General features: G+C 39.7%; 1 protein-coding gene across 4 annotated transcripts in view; it reads right to left on the bottom strand.

Moving 5' to 3' along the window:
- Positions 1-14,571, bottom strand: part of OVCH2 (ovochymase 2) — a 28,033-nt gene extending 13,462 nt beyond the window's left edge. For 3 of the 4 annotated variants that reach the window (XR_006282300.1, XM_043517347.1, XM_043517348.1), the window contains exons 1-8: positions 14,358-14,571; positions 10,656-10,765; positions 9,820-9,911; positions 6,127-6,299; positions 4,527-4,622; positions 3,243-3,394; positions 2,271-2,466; positions 444-467 (exon numbers count right to left, since the gene is read on the bottom strand). Coding sequence is in view for 3 of the 4 variants with exons in the window: in XM_043517347.1 (XP_043373282.1) it covers positions 444-467; positions 2,271-2,466; positions 3,243-3,394; positions 4,527-4,622; positions 6,127-6,299; positions 9,820-9,911; positions 10,656-10,765; positions 14,358-14,448 (934 nt within the window). In the remaining variant the exon portion in view is untranslated. The remainder of the gene's footprint in view (positions 1-443; positions 468-2,270; positions 2,467-3,242; positions 3,395-4,526; positions 4,623-6,126; positions 6,300-9,819; positions 9,912-10,655; positions 10,766-14,357) is intronic. The other variant, XM_038406666.2, reaches the window with a different exon arrangement.
- Positions 14,572-15,922: the final 1,351 nt, after the last annotated feature.

The following is a 15,922-nucleotide window of genomic DNA, read 5'->3' as shown; positions in this document are numbered from 1 at the left end:
AACTCTGTTTTTTACACATAACACTTTAAAATATGCCCACTCAGTTTCTGTTTCTCATGTACTATTTGAGTTTTCATTCCTACACTGCAGAGGAATATGTAACTATTTTTAAAAATATCTGTTTACAAGTAATGCAAATAAAAATGAATGAAAACATATATTTTTATATTAGGTGCTCTAAAGGATTTTTTTTTTTCAAATCCCACTTCCCTTTCTGAGGTCAACCATATTTAAGCACACTCTTAGGTGCTTTCCTGAGTAGGAACAGACTTAAGCATGAACTTAAACTTTAAATACATGCTTTGCTGAATCAGGGTTTAATTGTTTACAAGATCAGACAATAAATATGCATTTCCCCTTCCCATCATAGCTAATGTAACAACAGAGTTTTTATATCATTTGCCATAATATTTCTAACACAGGTAGAAGTTTAAAGTACTCACCTGTAGAACTTTTCATTTTCAAATCTAGTTTGGGGAAGGAAAAAAAGGAATTTTAGAGAAGCACATTCAGTTTCATGACAAATCTTCTATACACTTTGCCTTTATCAGAATGAATAAATTTGTAAAAACTATAGTGAATTTTAATCACACTTCTTTTTTCAATCATAAATGACTAATTCTGGGCCAGACTTTGTCACCTTTAGGGCTTCTGGAATAAGATGGGGTGTGAATTTTAAGCAAAATAGATATTCCAGAATAACTCCATATGTGGACACACTTATTTTGAAACAACAGCACTTTTTATCAGTTTAGTTTAATCTATTTTAGAAGTGGATTAAGCTAGTTCAGAAAAAGGCACTCATTCTGGAATAAGAAAGTGTGTCCCCCCCATACGGAGTTATTCTGGAATACCTATTTTATTTATATTTAGTGTTAATAAAATAGCTATTCCAGAATAACTCATATGCAGACAAATCCTTAATCAAGTAGAGTAGCATCCTACTCTGAGTAGTCCCATTAAGCAGAATGTGATTATTTGTGGAGTAAGGTACTATTTAGCAGATTAAGGGTGGCAGAATCTGGCTGGTGGTATCATACAAATGACATCCAGGGCCTGATGCTCAGTTATACTATAAGACCTCTTGTACTGATCTGACATTGTGAAGGGGCCGTAAGGTCGGTGCAAATGGAATTTATGATATTTTATAGGTTGCTTCTAAAGCATCCCTTTTTATGTTGAGCTAGATTATTTCTAAATAATTTAAGCAGAATAACTAAAATAAATAATAAAGAAGAAGAATATATGAATAGGGCTGATAAAAAAAATTTCCACTCAAACCTTTTCTTGATGGAAAATTAGAATTTCAATTAAATGAAAATTTGCATGGAAAGCAGGTGCTTTCCTGAAGACATTTCAATTTTTCACTGGAAACCAAAACCCTGAAAACAAAATGTTTGGTTTTTTATTTGATTTCAGGTTTTTTTTATATTTCAGTTTTTCAATCAAAAGTTGAAAATTTCAGTGACATTTTCACTAAAAAGTTTGTCTTGTTTAAATTCTCTGGGAAAAAAAAAATTTCCAGCCAGTACGTGTGAATCTCAGCTAATGCATATTTATCTCCACTTATACTCCCACAATCCTTGATTTCATTTAAAGAAAATAGCCCAAATTTGAAGATATTAGCTCAACTTATAATTGCTCTTTGAGTAAAATTCACCCTTGTGTAGAGTGACAGCACAAAGCCTACGCACCATTTAAGTCATCAGCTCCATTAATTTAGAAGTGGTGAATAATCCTCATGCTGACCCTCTGCAAGAGAGTGAATTTCACCCTCTGTGCACAGTGAGGGAACATGTGTAAAAGGTGGAGAACTCATGAGAGTATGGATTTCTCCATACAGTTACAACGCCTGATCTGGCACAGCTCACTCAAGGAAAGCTACCAGTGACTTCAAGAACTGCATGTTTGGGCCCAAGAGATCTCAAATATTCTGCTGTAAACTAATGAAAAGGATGTAAATGAATGAAAGTTCCATTTTAACACACCAACTGAATTCAATCCTTGAAACTCAATGATTGTCCAGGGAGAAGACAAAATAAAATAAAATGATAATAAAATAGTCACTATTTGCAACAGTTCTAAACAATGACCTTTCTATTCCTATCAGCAATTGGAGTGCTGCCCAGCTAGACACATAGCAAATAACGATTATGGATTTCATTATGAAGCAAAGCTTAAAAAAAGAAAAAAAAAATGGAGCCATGAAGAACACACCAGGAAATCATTACTCCTACATATTACTAATTTATTTGTGGAGGTTTTATTACCAGTATTGACGTTTTCTTGAATCCAGGAAAGCACCTTACGAAGATCTGTGAAAACCCCTGGAGATCCTCTCTGATCATACTTTTTCCTCATGTTATCATTCCAGCTTCGAGCACATCCCATACCCCAGGAGGTCACCCCAGCTAGAGTCCAGGCACCATGCTTACGCCTACACAAAAGAGGGCCTCCAGAATCACCCTATAATAAAAGGTAACCCATCTTAATATAAAGCATGTATGTGACTAAGTAAGTATGAGCTCCCTGGATGATTCCAGAAAAATCCAGCTGTATTTTGTACAGGAGTAATCCCCCTGCTATTTTAGGGCATGTCCCTTTAAGACAACCAAGGAAATCAGACTGTGCCTCCACAGCTGGGCTTGCTGTATTTAGTCAGGATCATTGTGAGGGTGAGAGGGAGGAAAAAACAGAAAGACAACCATGTTCCCTGTCTCCAAGATGCATGTCCACATTTTTAGTGCAAGAGTGGGATGAGTTATGGTCTTAGCACAGAACTGAAGCGAGGAACTCGAATTCTAGTTCTGGTTCTGACACTGACTCCCTCTGTGGCCAGGAGAGTCTCATTTAACTTCCATGCTCAGTTTTTCCTTCTTGATAATCAGAGCACCACTTTGTTACTTACCTCCCTGGGGTATTATGAGACTTCATTAGTTAATGCTGATGAAGTGTTCTGAATATGAGAAGTTCCAAGTGTTATTGCACTGGGACATGTTCCAAAACGCTAACCTGAAAGGTTCTCCAAACCCTAAGTAATTCTGAGGAACCCATACACAAGGGATGTGAGAATAAAATGGAGTGAAGTCATAAATGGATTATACTGGCCATCCTTGAAGAGTTAAAATATCAAATGGATTACACTGCCTATCATTGTATTATAGAGTACGTCTATTCACTCAAACACAGATACAAACAAATGTGAGCTACAGCAAGGTCTGCAAGGCTATCTGTCCACCAACCTGGCATGCATCCTTTCCTCCATCTGGAAATCCGGCACACATTAAAGTGTCTCCTTGGATTGGATTCCATAAGGTTGACAAAGCTCTAGAACATTCCTTGTTGTCTATGATTGGCAAGTCGACTTCATGCAAGACCTGAGGGAGGATTCCATCTAAAATAGAAGATTAAAGAAAAAATAAGGAAACTAGTTTGCTCGACATACTGAAAGTTCAATGGATACTGATAGGGTTTTTTTTGGTCAAGTTTCATCGTCTAAATGTTGTATTTTGAGAAACAGCCATTGGGTATATGACTGTGTGAAGTTTTATGTGGGTGTATATATTTTAGTTCAAATATTGATCTTTGGCTGCATAAAATTTCAACTGTCTTGATTTGAAAATGTAGGCCCCTATCCTGTAGTGACATGTGTGCAGGCACTGGGATCTGCCCATACAGAGGCCATTGCAGGATAGGAGCCTTAGAAAACAGGTTTAACTAAAAAGAGACCACTTTTAAAACAAAAAATCAGCTTGTTCTCCCCCGCCCTGCAAAGTCCTGTTTTCATGCAAAATATCCCCCCAGACATTTTCACCCTATGAAATGGGATCATTTTTGTAACTATGAAATACAACTCCTGATTTCAAGATTTTCATATGTTCAGATTATATACCACAGATGTATTTTAAGTTTGTTATAAAACCCTTATTAATACATATAGAAAGAATTTCAGTTCAACTTTAAAGAAAAAGCAAAACTATTTCACCCTCAGACAGTTGAACTAAAAGAAAAAGTTAAAATGTTCAAAATAAAATACTTGGATATGTAGTAGGACTTGAGTTTATACCTCCTGCTTCCACAACCTCCTTTGGCAAACTACTTCAGATTTCTGTAATACATTCAGGGTGAAATTTACTCGTGCACAGTGCAGAGGGACCACACAAAGCCATTGTACCACTTAAGCTCCATTTTGAAGTTCCAATTCTGATTCATAGCTGCTGTTTTCTTCCTGGCCCACCTGTGGCTAGATGCCTAAATTGTCTGTGTTCTGACTTTCAGATACAAGCTGACCCAACATAATATGTTACAAAACTGAAGAGTCAGAAAAATGTATAAGGCTTTGCATTAGAATCCCAGTTAAAAGAACTCTCTCTCACAGAGTTTACACCATTTATCTGGTCTGTAGTTTTGATGCTGCCGCACAAACTGCTAAGCACCTAAATGGGGGGGGAGGGGGAAGAAAAAGAAAAAAAAAAGGAGCTTATAAGCAGTACTAAGAAAATTAAAAAGTTACTTCAGTGGCTTACTCTCTTTTAGACGGCCCCAACCACAAGTGGTACAAACATCTCCCGGATCAAACTTTTCACCCACATCAGGAAGGCAGGCTGGCAAAACTGATGAACCTACCATGAATATACATGAAATTTCTTGTTAAACGTTTCTTGTTGAAAGAAGAGCTTAAGAACATAAAGCTTTGTTTTACTTCTCAACTAAATCTTTAAATAAAATAGCACTGTAGTTTATTGTGACATCAATCAGAGGGTTAATCTGAAAAAGACACCTGTTACAAGCTGCTGGAAACTCATTCATGCCCTCAGAGTATGATAACCAATGCTTGTTTTTCAAAGCACCTCTGAGGAGGTTACCTTCTTTCTTGGTACTTTATTGGATGAATATATTCTTTTAACCTGAGAATTCATTGGTTCATTGTGTTGCCACTTGTTAGCTTGACAGAATGGAAGACAGATTAAGTCATAGGTATTACAGACCTCAGATCCTTAAATTATCTTTCTATAAAAGAATCTAAATTTTCCAATTAAAAATATAATCTGGTCCTCATGCTTGCAAAGGAAACCATGCAAATGTGAACCAAGTATAAACAACACAGTGATGAGTGCCTGAGTCTGCAGAGAACCTGAAACAATAGATCTGAGAGAGAACTGGCTCATGCATCTCAATGTGGTATTAACAGCAAGGTACACTGCTCCAGAGGGCACTGTCAACACTACTCCAGAAGACATCTCTGTGTAAGAGGAAAGAGTGCACTGGGCCCAGCTCGCCCACTCTGACTGCTGGAGTAATTACTGAAAGAACAAATGCAAGCTGCTGTCCCTGCCTCTGTTTCCTACTCCCAAATGGAGGTGGGTCTATGCTGTTACTATAAAGAGAATTCCATGTCCTTCCTCTGCCTCTATGGGAAGGAGAGGGGAACTCCAGTCACCTCTACCATAAGTGGGTGGTGAGGCGATGACACCGTAGCAGGGCCATAGAAATGGCCCATGTCATGTTATGTTATGTCATGTCATGTCTAGGGCCATAGGTGCTGGAACTAGGGGTACTACTACACCCCCTGGTTTGACATGGTTTCTATTATATACAGGGTTTACAGTTTGGTTCAATGGCTCTCAGCACACACACCCCTATACAATTGTTCCAGCACCACTGACTAGGGCCCTGAATTGACTTAATCTGGCCCAGCTGGAACATACTGGGAGTGCCACTCTGTGGACGCACGAACATAATTTCTTTTCAACACAAGCATTTCAGTTAAATACTTAGGGCCAAATTCTAACAGCTGTACTCCCAATGAGTAATACCCTATTCTTCAAGGTTCTGCTCCATGTGAATAAGTCTATTCACCTCAGTTATTTTTCTGACTTGCCTCCAGACCTTTAATTACTCTTTCTCAAAAACACAAAGGCCATGCACACTGATGTATTCTTATTTCTCCATCTCCATTATGCTGCAGATTTTATTATGGTACAATTATTTTTTCTGTGAAGAAATGTATTTAAAATTAAAATAAATATTTCTCCTTAGGAGTTATGCTTGAACAACAATGTTTAACAGGGAGGTCTGAGCTTAATATTTATAGTTGCAAATAATTGTATAGCATTGTGGCCTTACTAAAGTTGAAAGCACCATCCAGCTTCACAAGGGCAATGTCATAATTCATTGGTCTTTTGGGGTTGAAATTTGGGTGTTTAATGATGGCTTTAACAGGTAGCGTCTGCTCTCCTTCCTCCACGAGACTTAAATCATGTTCTCCGGCAGTGATGTTCAGGTAATCGTGTAAGTGTCTGTAGGGAAGAATGTTAACATTTAAAGAGTAAAAGTAGAAAAACGGGGCAATGAAAAATATAGGCATTCTTAGGTATGTCTGTACTCCAATCAGAGGTGTGTTTGCAGCATGTGCAGACACCTCCAAGCTAGCTTTACTTTAGGTAACAGTAAATCTAGCAGTAAAGCATGGACTTCAGCATAGGCTAGTTGTCTGAGTAAATACCCAGCATCATGAATGGGCTTGTACAGCCCACACTGAGGCCCATGCTGTTGCAGATTAACTGCTGTTGGTATTGAAGATAGCTAGATTAAAGCTAGCTCAGGGATGTCTACACATGCTGCACTCACACCTCCAATTGCAATGTAGACATCCCCTCAGTCTTTCTAACATACAGTTTTGATAAGGACTGCCATTATGTAGCACTTCCCATCCACAGATCTTAAAGCACTTTACAAACATTAATAGATTATCCTCACAACACCCATGTGAAGTAAGCAAAGATGGGGAAACTGAGGTACATAGTAGTGACTTGCTCAAGCAAAACAGCAAGTCAGTGGCAGACCCAGGAACTTCCTTATTCCTAGCCCTGTGCTCTCAACATTAGGTCATGTTTTTTCAGATGGGAAAACTAAGGCACAGAGAAACTAACTTGTGACTTCCCCAAGATCATCCTCTGAGTCAGTGGCAGAATCAGGACTAGAACCCAGATCAAAAAATTCCCAGTCCTGTGTCCTAACAGTGAGGGTGAAATTCACCACTGTGCAGCGGAAAACACTGCCTACACACCAATTAGCTCCCATTTGGACCCTATTGTGAGGGCATAAGTGCCATTAAATGGTATATCATCCCTGTGCTGGCTATCCGCACAGAAGTGGATTCGATACTAGGTCTCAATGAAATTAGCAATGCAGTATAGTAATTACACAAAACTACTGCATACATAGATTAGACACTTCAGTAGTTAGGAAGTGCTGGTTGTCCAGAGAGAAATTCAATTTTGATCTCCTTATGCTGGGATTTACAAATGCACCTAAAGGAATTAGGTGCAAACTTTCCACAGAATTGGCATCTAACTCTCTTAGATGCCTCTGAAAATCCCAGCCTAATTTGTTAAAATTATTCACAGGTAGTAACCAGAGAAGGCATTTTCCTATTAACATTCAAAACTGAACCCATCCCTTTGATGAATCTGCTCAGTGATACGAGGCATTCCTAATTTTTAAAAAGTAACTGTTATACATTGATAACCATCGTTAGCCTTCTGATTTCTCAATGAAAGTGCTGCTTCATAAGGATAAAGCCAAGGGACAGAAACTGGGGTTAATTCAGCTCCTGCCTCTCCCCTCAGCTCCCTGGTGTGGGATCTTTAATTACTATGTGTGACCCAGGGACCCCTTGATGCCAACTGGCAGAGGACACATGGAGTGTATATGGTTTTACAGGGATCCCTTGATTTGGATAGATTCATAATAGTTCACCAAAAGGTAGTGTGTAAGGTCTCTACAGAGAACCAGGTTTCAGAGTAGCAGCCGTGTTAGTCTGTATTCGCAAAAAGAAAAGGAGTACTTGTGGCACCTTAGAGACTAACAAATTTATTAGAACATAAGCTTTCGTGAGCTACAGCTCACTTCATGCATCCGATGAAGTGAGCTGTAGCTCGCGAAAGCTTATGCTCTAATAAATTTGTTAGTCTCTAAGGTGCCACAAGTACTCCTTTTCTTTTTACAGAGAACCAGTAGCTCATAATCATCATTGTGACATGTATGGATAGATAATTATGTATCTATACTGAAAATTATGTTCTTAAGGTTCCTTTCAGGCAGCAGGTAACAGACATTTATATCTCTGTCTGGCCATTTGGGTAGTGGGTATTGTATGCCTCACAATGTATGCCTATTTGTATACTGAGCTAAGGGCTAAGTAAGGCTGTGTCTACACTGCCAGTTTCAGGGCTAAAACTTTAGTCGTTCAGGGCTAAAACTTTAGTGAAAAAAAACACCCCAGAGCGACAAAAGTTAGCACTGAAAAGCACCGGTATAGACAGCGCTTTATTGCTGGGAATGTGGTTCCCAGCAATAAAGCTACCACCTCTCATTCGGGGTGGTTATTTTTATATAGCCAGGAGAGCTCTGTGTGACTACACTGCCCATGTCACAGCGCTGCCGCGGCCACGCTGTAAAGTGGGCAGTGTAGACATACCTTAAGACTGCAAAAATCAACGAGAGGAAATCTACAGGATGAAACAAACAGCAGGGGAATTCCCTATTTATGAATAAAAGACAAAGGATTGTTCTGGTGCATCTTGGAATACAAAGGAACACACTAGGTCTGTCACCTAGCAGGCAAGCTAACAGTGTGCTTGACTCAGAGAAGGCCACAGCCAAGCCAGGCTGTAAAGTGCTGCAAGGATTTTGGGTTTGCAATACTCTACATTAAAGACATGATTACATGTAGACTCTAGAATGTGTAACCATTTGTTTCCAATACTTCTCTTTGGTACTACTCAAATCTCTGTGCTTTGTTAAATAAACCTTATCCTTGATTTCACAGTACACATATCTAAGTGCTGTGTGTTAGGTGGAGTGGTAATCTGAGGAGGAACTGGTAAGCAGGGGCATGCTGCTTCTTTGGAAGCAGTGAATCTGTGAATACTGCAAGTATGCGGTCAGTGAACCAGAGGCTGGACACTCCAGAGAGATGCTTGGTGGCTCAAGCGTTGGAGTGTGCCAGTCGCTAATCTATAGAGTGACAATGGAGCCTGCAGGGCTTAAAGAAGAGAAAGTGCTTGTGTTGCCCATGGAAGTGGGGAACTGACCTACAAAAGGCATAGACAAGGCTTCCTCACGCTAAGGGCAGGTTGTAGCGGGGAGCCTCATAACCCTGGGTTCCCCCAAGATGTGTTATATCGGGGAGATTAGGTCAGGGGTATCAATCATTGCTAATTGCAAAGAGAATCTCCAGCAGCAGTGCACTCCCTGTTGCTATAATGGGACCCAGTTTGTACTCAGAGGTAAGAGTGCCACCTACTGAGTCTCTAGCTCTCTCCCATTAGCACCCTGGATTTTATTGGACATCTTTCATCCCGCAAGATTCCAGTTTTTGTTAAGGTTTGTTTCTTTTGAAGAGCCTGATCCTGCATTTCAAAATTCCCGGTTATTTCACTGGAAGTTTGTGGCATGCAATGAGGCAGGATTGAGCCCTTAGTGTCTTGCATTATGCTGCTTCTAAGTAACCTTTACAGAAGTATTACACTCCATTGATATTACTGGATGTACATTCCCACTCCCAAACAACATAGCTGCTTCTTACTACACTTTGGGTCTATTTTCCGACTTTAAATGGCTTGTGAACTTTAAGTTCTTTTCCATCCCCCCAAGCGCCTAATAAAAATTCAATTTGCAACCAGTATTTTTCAGATGGAAAGCTTATTGGGGTCTGTAAACAATTCCCACAGACAAATGCCATAGCACAAGCACTTTTACTAGCAATACACTTTTCTTCACTTGCAGCCCTGTAGTAAAATTCCTCATCCATACCTGTCTAAAACACAGTGAGCTGCCGTGACCACCCACTGAGCAGAAACAATGGTGCCTCCACAGAAATGCCTTTGCCATCGTTTCAAGGAAACCTGCATCATAAAGAATGCCTGTCATGTAAAAATCTGTACATCTGATTTGATCTAGGAAAGAGCATTCTCAAAGGTTTCACCACATTACAGTTAACACTGATTAAGAACATTCAACAACACTTCTTGGCATTCGGACGGGGTTTGGTGTTCTCAGCTCTTAGAACTCCCATTGAGCCCCAATGAGTGTTTAGTTTTATCTCCAAACAATTTTGTGACACGAGTACAAATTATATTTCACAAAGGCAAAAAGATGGACAGATTCAGCACACTGGAGAGGGGAGTTGGTTGTTTAGACTCTATACATTACAATTCAGACAGGTTGCCAGAAGCCTTCACAGCTGTTCGATGTCCTATGTGAAATTAGTTTGCCGTCTCAGACCACCAAACAGTACAAGGCACCACCCTTTTCCCAATCACTACATTCTCTGGAGGTTTGTGATGGTTCTTTTATTTTCCAAACAAGCTCACCCATCCCTATTTATAACAGACCAGCTACAGACTCCCTTTAAGACCCAATAATAAACATAACAAAAGTTTCTAGGAACTTGGAGAGTGTGGAAATTATTCCTGCCTTCTGTCTGCTTCACTGCTCTTGCTAAAAGCAGCAGTGAACTCAACAATAGAGCACCAGATGTGCCAATGAGCACAAAATACCCCTGCCTTTCTGCTTTTGTTACATCTATGAAAAGTTGGGCCTTTGTTCCCAAAGTGGCACAGGATAAAACTGCATTCCCTTGCGCTAACCTGCCACGGATGCGAGCCTTGTTTCACCTGGTTCCCACCAACAATGCGAGTGAGGAGGTTGAAATTATTCCATGGCTTCATTTCATGTGGCTTGTGTCCACACCTAGAATCTGAAGGGTATCAAAATCAAATCAATCAAATCAAAGAAAAAGAAAGAAAATGAACTTGTGTGTATCATTCTGTTCTTGACTCTAGCATCAAAGATTTCAACACCAAGCATGCAGACATTCAGGGGTAGAATCAAGTAGGAGACATAAGGGCCCAATCCTGTAGTCCTCTCATACAATCAGCTCCCACTGAACACTCATTAATGTGCTTGGTCTCTATAGGATCAGGAATAACTGTGTTTCCTCATTGCCTTTTCATTCTGGATCTAAAATGCTGCAGCTGCATCACTGTAGCACTTCAGTGAAGTCGTTACCTATGCCAACAGGAGAGGCTCTCCTGTCGACGTAGGTAACCCACCTCTCCTAGAAGTGGTAGCTAGGTTAATGGGAGAATTCTTCTGTCAACCTAGCGCTGTCTACACCAGGAGTTAGGTCGGTTTAACTGCATCACTCAGGGGTGCAGATTTTTCCCACCCCTGAGCGACGTAAGTCTACTCACCTCATGTCCTAGTGTAGACCAGACCTCAGGTTCTCCATTTTTTGTGTCTGCACTGGGTACAGTCAGAAAGAAACTTATGCTTGCAAGGTGATAAAAGCTGCTATAGTGCCACTTTTCTCCAGCCCTGCTTTGAAGCACTCACAAATCCAGAGAACAGTTTTGTTACCTTTTAATATGTCCTGGGATGCTGATACTGTGAGATGTTTGTTTGCTCTGTGTTTCTGAGTAGTGTCATCAGCTTCCTTCATTTTGGGAGGGGAGGGCAGATCTGTATTTTTTTCTTACACTATGAAGCCATTTTTAGGCTTTCCCATCTTTTCCTCCAATAGCTGCATTCCCTGTTTTTCAGATTGTAAGCATTTTATGGGGTCATTCATGGTAGAGGGAAGGGGACCCATTTTTACACCCCGCAAGACAAAGTGAACCCATCTTCAAGCCCTCTCCTGCAATCAGTTTCACAATGGTGGACTGCTTCACCAGAGCCTTATTGACTTCAGTGGGACTCTGCTGAAATGCAGGAGTGCAGCTCAGGCTGCAGGACTATAGCCTCAGTATTTGTCTTGTATTCACCACCAGTAAAGTGCACTTTATTGCCTAATTAATGGAGGTAAGCAGTGGAGCAAAAGTCTGACAGAATTGGTTTAACCTGCAATTGGTGTCGTAGCTTATAGAATCATAGAAATGTGGGGCTGGAAGGGACCCTGAGAAGTCATTAGTTCAGCCCCCCTGTGCTGAGGCAGGACTATGTAAACCTAGTCCATCCCTGACAGGTGTGTGCCCCCTCATGTAAAACCAGCTCTATCTGTAAGTACTTCATGCAGCAGACCAGTGACTCACCCATTGCTATATGTTCTGAGATCTGAAGGCAATCACTAATGTAGAGAACCTGTATCAGACCAGCCAAGAGCAACTGTTTACATGCTACAGGAGCTCTCCATTTGGGTGTTTTCATGTTTTATTTTTACTAATATGACTCTTTCTGCCATGAACCAATATTAAGAGGCAAACAAGGAAAAATATATATAGGAACACTTAAAACCCCTTTAATCTGAAATTCCCTTTTATATAAACGTTGTGAATGAATTGCTGTTCCACTAACTCCGTCAATTATTGGACCATGCATTTAGACAAACTCGTTTGCATCCCTCAAAACATTTTGGACAAATGGGGTTGACCTACCCACTACATAGGCTTTGATAATCAACAACTTATGGGTGGACTTTTCAAAAGCATTCAGCACTGGCCTAAATAACTCTGCTCCGACTGAAGTCAATACCAGTGCTACCCAGCTTGGCTCTCTGAGACAGAGATATATTTATATTTTTTTAAGTGTGCGTGTGTGTACAGAAAAACATTTACAGCAATAATACTGAGTTTATAGAGGTTTTTTTTTTGCAAAGCTAAACTCAATCTTTACAATTTCAGCAACTACTTGCAATCTGTATTAATGAAAAGGGCATTGTTTTGATGCATTTTCCAAACCCAGCATATTACACATAATTCCTATTTGAAACTGTGAAAATGTTCAATGAAGTCAAAAGTCTCCAAAGCACTTAACAGACCATGTATATAAGGTTCTCTCACCTATCTCTGCAATGCAGCCACCAGTGTGGCAGAATGCTGCAGCAATAAAATGTGCCATTATTTAGGATACCAAGAGTAGCTGGCAGCGTTTGTAATAAAATGTTCCAGGGACACTTTTGACTTAAATGTCCATGAAAACATTCAAATAAAAAAAAATAGTGGCACTATGGGTAATTTGCTGGGTTTGGGCAATGCAACTCCAAAATTTCCCTTTTCACTTGTTCAACTTCGCAAGCATCTGCCAAAACTGGATGGTTTGCTGCAAGCTTTGGCACTCCACCACCAATAAAACTTAGTCCCATTGCTATCAGAATATTTTGTCCACACAAATTTTACAAAACAACAAATATATTGCTGCCTCAGTGAGTCAAGCCTGAAATTTAATTTACTCTTTTGCACAAGTGAAGTTGAGATCACAAAAAAAATATACAATTGGCCTGATTCTGATCTCATAGATTTACTGCATTGGAGTGTCTCTGGATTCTCAGACTGTAACTGAAATCAGACCCCGCTGATCACATGCATATTTTTGCATTATTCAATAAGAGACTGATTGAAATCCACAACATGACTCTTAACACTTCTAATGATTGCCATATTCCTAAACCAAATAGCAATTAAAAAATCATGAGGTGTGATTAAATTGGACACAGTTGTGAAAACAATCTAGATTAGTCATTATATTTCTACCCGGTGTGGCTGGAGAGACATTTGCAAAAGTTGCTTGTACCTTGACACCCATATGAAAAGTGAAACAAATAATCTACACAAATGAAATCATTAAGAATATTCAGGATTTTTTTTTTCAAAATTGGTCCAAATGGAGTATACTCTGGGATTTTAAAATACAAGACAATTTAAAGGAGGAGGTAGTCCAAGTCATTTCATTTCAACTGAAGTAAAGACTTTGGGTTGGTAACATACAATTGGCACAGAAATAACTACATCAGTTTTAATCCGCAGCTTTTGTTATTTTGGTGCAAATCTGCAAAGATCTTATTTTGATTTAGTTCAGATTGTTAAAGGAAGAATTAAGCTAAATTGAAAAACCTTTTATTCTCAAGTGTCCACTCACAAACATGCAACAACAAACAAAAGGAGTGGATTAAACCTCATACTGTATACCAGCGGTTTTCAAACTTTTTGAGCTGAGCCCCCCCCTCCCCTTTGAGTTACAATTTTTGGTTATGCTCCCCCACAACCATACAAAAAGAGATTAGTCATGGGGTGGAGGTGGCGCTCCCTCTCCGAGCCCTGCCACTCCGAGCTGAAGCCTGAGCTAAAGCCCAAGCCACCTGGCGTTGCCGCTCGCCACCCCAATGCTCCTCTGTGCCCCTTTAGGGGGGCACGCTCAACAGTTTGAAACTCTGCAGTGGACAGAAATGACCTAGGATCAGATTCTGAACTGGTATAAATTAGTATAACTCCTTTACTTCAATGGAGCTACACTGTTTTACACCATCTGAGAATCTGGGCTTTTGCCTTTAGAAAATGATTAAATTTTGATCCTACCTTTTTGTAGACGCAGTGGCATGGAGTTTCCTTCTCTAAGACAAACTATTCCAAGCATGAATAAAAGCAGCTCGCCTAGGGCTACTGGCATTTTGAGGCTGTAAGTAACCAAGTAAAGATGGGAAGAGTTTTTATAGGGGGAAAGAAGAAAATAACGCTGTGGGAGACCAGCAATTGACTAATTAAAGTGGAGGTTACTCATTAATCCAGCCATAAAGCGTTTACTGGGCACAACTAAATTTTCCAAATTTAACCAAGCATGATACCTTTATAAACCTAAAGTTACTGAGGTCTTTGTTGCTAAATATTTTCTGAAGTCTCACAGAAAAAATAAACAGCCAATTCAAGACAAATGACAGAACTGTAAATTATTGCATGCTCCCCTAGGTGTTATCTAGTTAATACAGTACACATATAATAGCATCATACCAGAGAAAACCAATTGATTGCAATTCTAGGTCAATACAGTTTTCACAGTTCTCGTTGCTGGTGTATGTGAAGTTTACTTACTGTATTTTACATGTTAGCCAACACAGCAGATCTGAGAAATGTATTGACAGTGTGTCCAAGCTGTACAAGACACAAAATAAAGACTGTCCCTGACTCAAAGAGCCTATGTGTAAAAATTTCAAAAGTGCAGAATCAAAGTCCCATTTTCAAAAGGGACATAAGCAACTAAGACCCAGATTTTTAAAGGTATTCCAGTGTTGTTCAACTCAGCACTGCAAGGTCTAATTGACATAGATGACAAGGTCCCATTTTCAAAAGTGACCTTGACACTTAGGAGAGAGAGAGAGAGAGAAGGTGGGTGAAGGTAGGCTCCTAATTCTTGAAGTACTTTTGACTCACAATGACACTCAAGTTCCTAAATGTTGGTCTCATTTTCAAAAGTGACTTCAGTACTTAGGAGCCTAAGTCCCCCTGATTTTCAAGGAGACTCCTAAGTGACAAGGTCAATTTGGAATATAGGACTTAGGCATTGCAATACTTGCAATGCTGAGTGAAGCAACACCTAAATGCCCTTAAAAACCTGGGCCTTTGGACCTGAAGTCTCACAGGAACCTAAGTCTCATTGTGAGTCAAAGCGTCCAAGTCATTCTTGAAAATGGGACTTAGGCTCCTAAATCATTTTGCTGCTTTTCAGAATTTTATACTAAGGAGCCTAAACAAGGCAGAGAGTAGACAGATTGCACTGGGAAACCTAGGAAAGAGAATGCATCGCCATTTCTTTTTTTTCTTTTTTGCTCATTAAATTAGTAGGCAACTAGTGTGGTTTGAAATATTTGGAATAAAATAACAGATTTGACCAAAATATCAGCATAGCGAAAGTGAACTCGTATGAAATACACAAGGGCCAAAATTAGGTATCATCACAGCTGGTGTTCTCACTGAAGAAGATAAATAATCCTAGGAAATCTGGAAGACACAAATAAAGCTACAAGTCTTATCTAAACTGGGGAAAAAGTATACTCTTACAATGATCGCTAACAGATTGTAAAATCTTATTGCAGTCAGGGCAAGTTGTTGTTTTACCTCAATTTAGCTCGTCAATAAAAATCCTAGGC

The sequence above is a fragment of the Dermochelys coriacea genome, chromosome 6, assembly GCF_009764565.3.
Source record: "Dermochelys coriacea isolate rDerCor1 chromosome 6, rDerCor1.pri.v4, whole genome shotgun sequence".
Taxonomy (NCBI): domain Eukaryota; kingdom Metazoa; phylum Chordata; order Testudines; family Dermochelyidae; genus Dermochelys; species Dermochelys coriacea.
The sequence above is the reverse complement of the archived record's forward strand: the minus strand, read 5'-3'. Positions and strand labels throughout refer to the sequence as shown.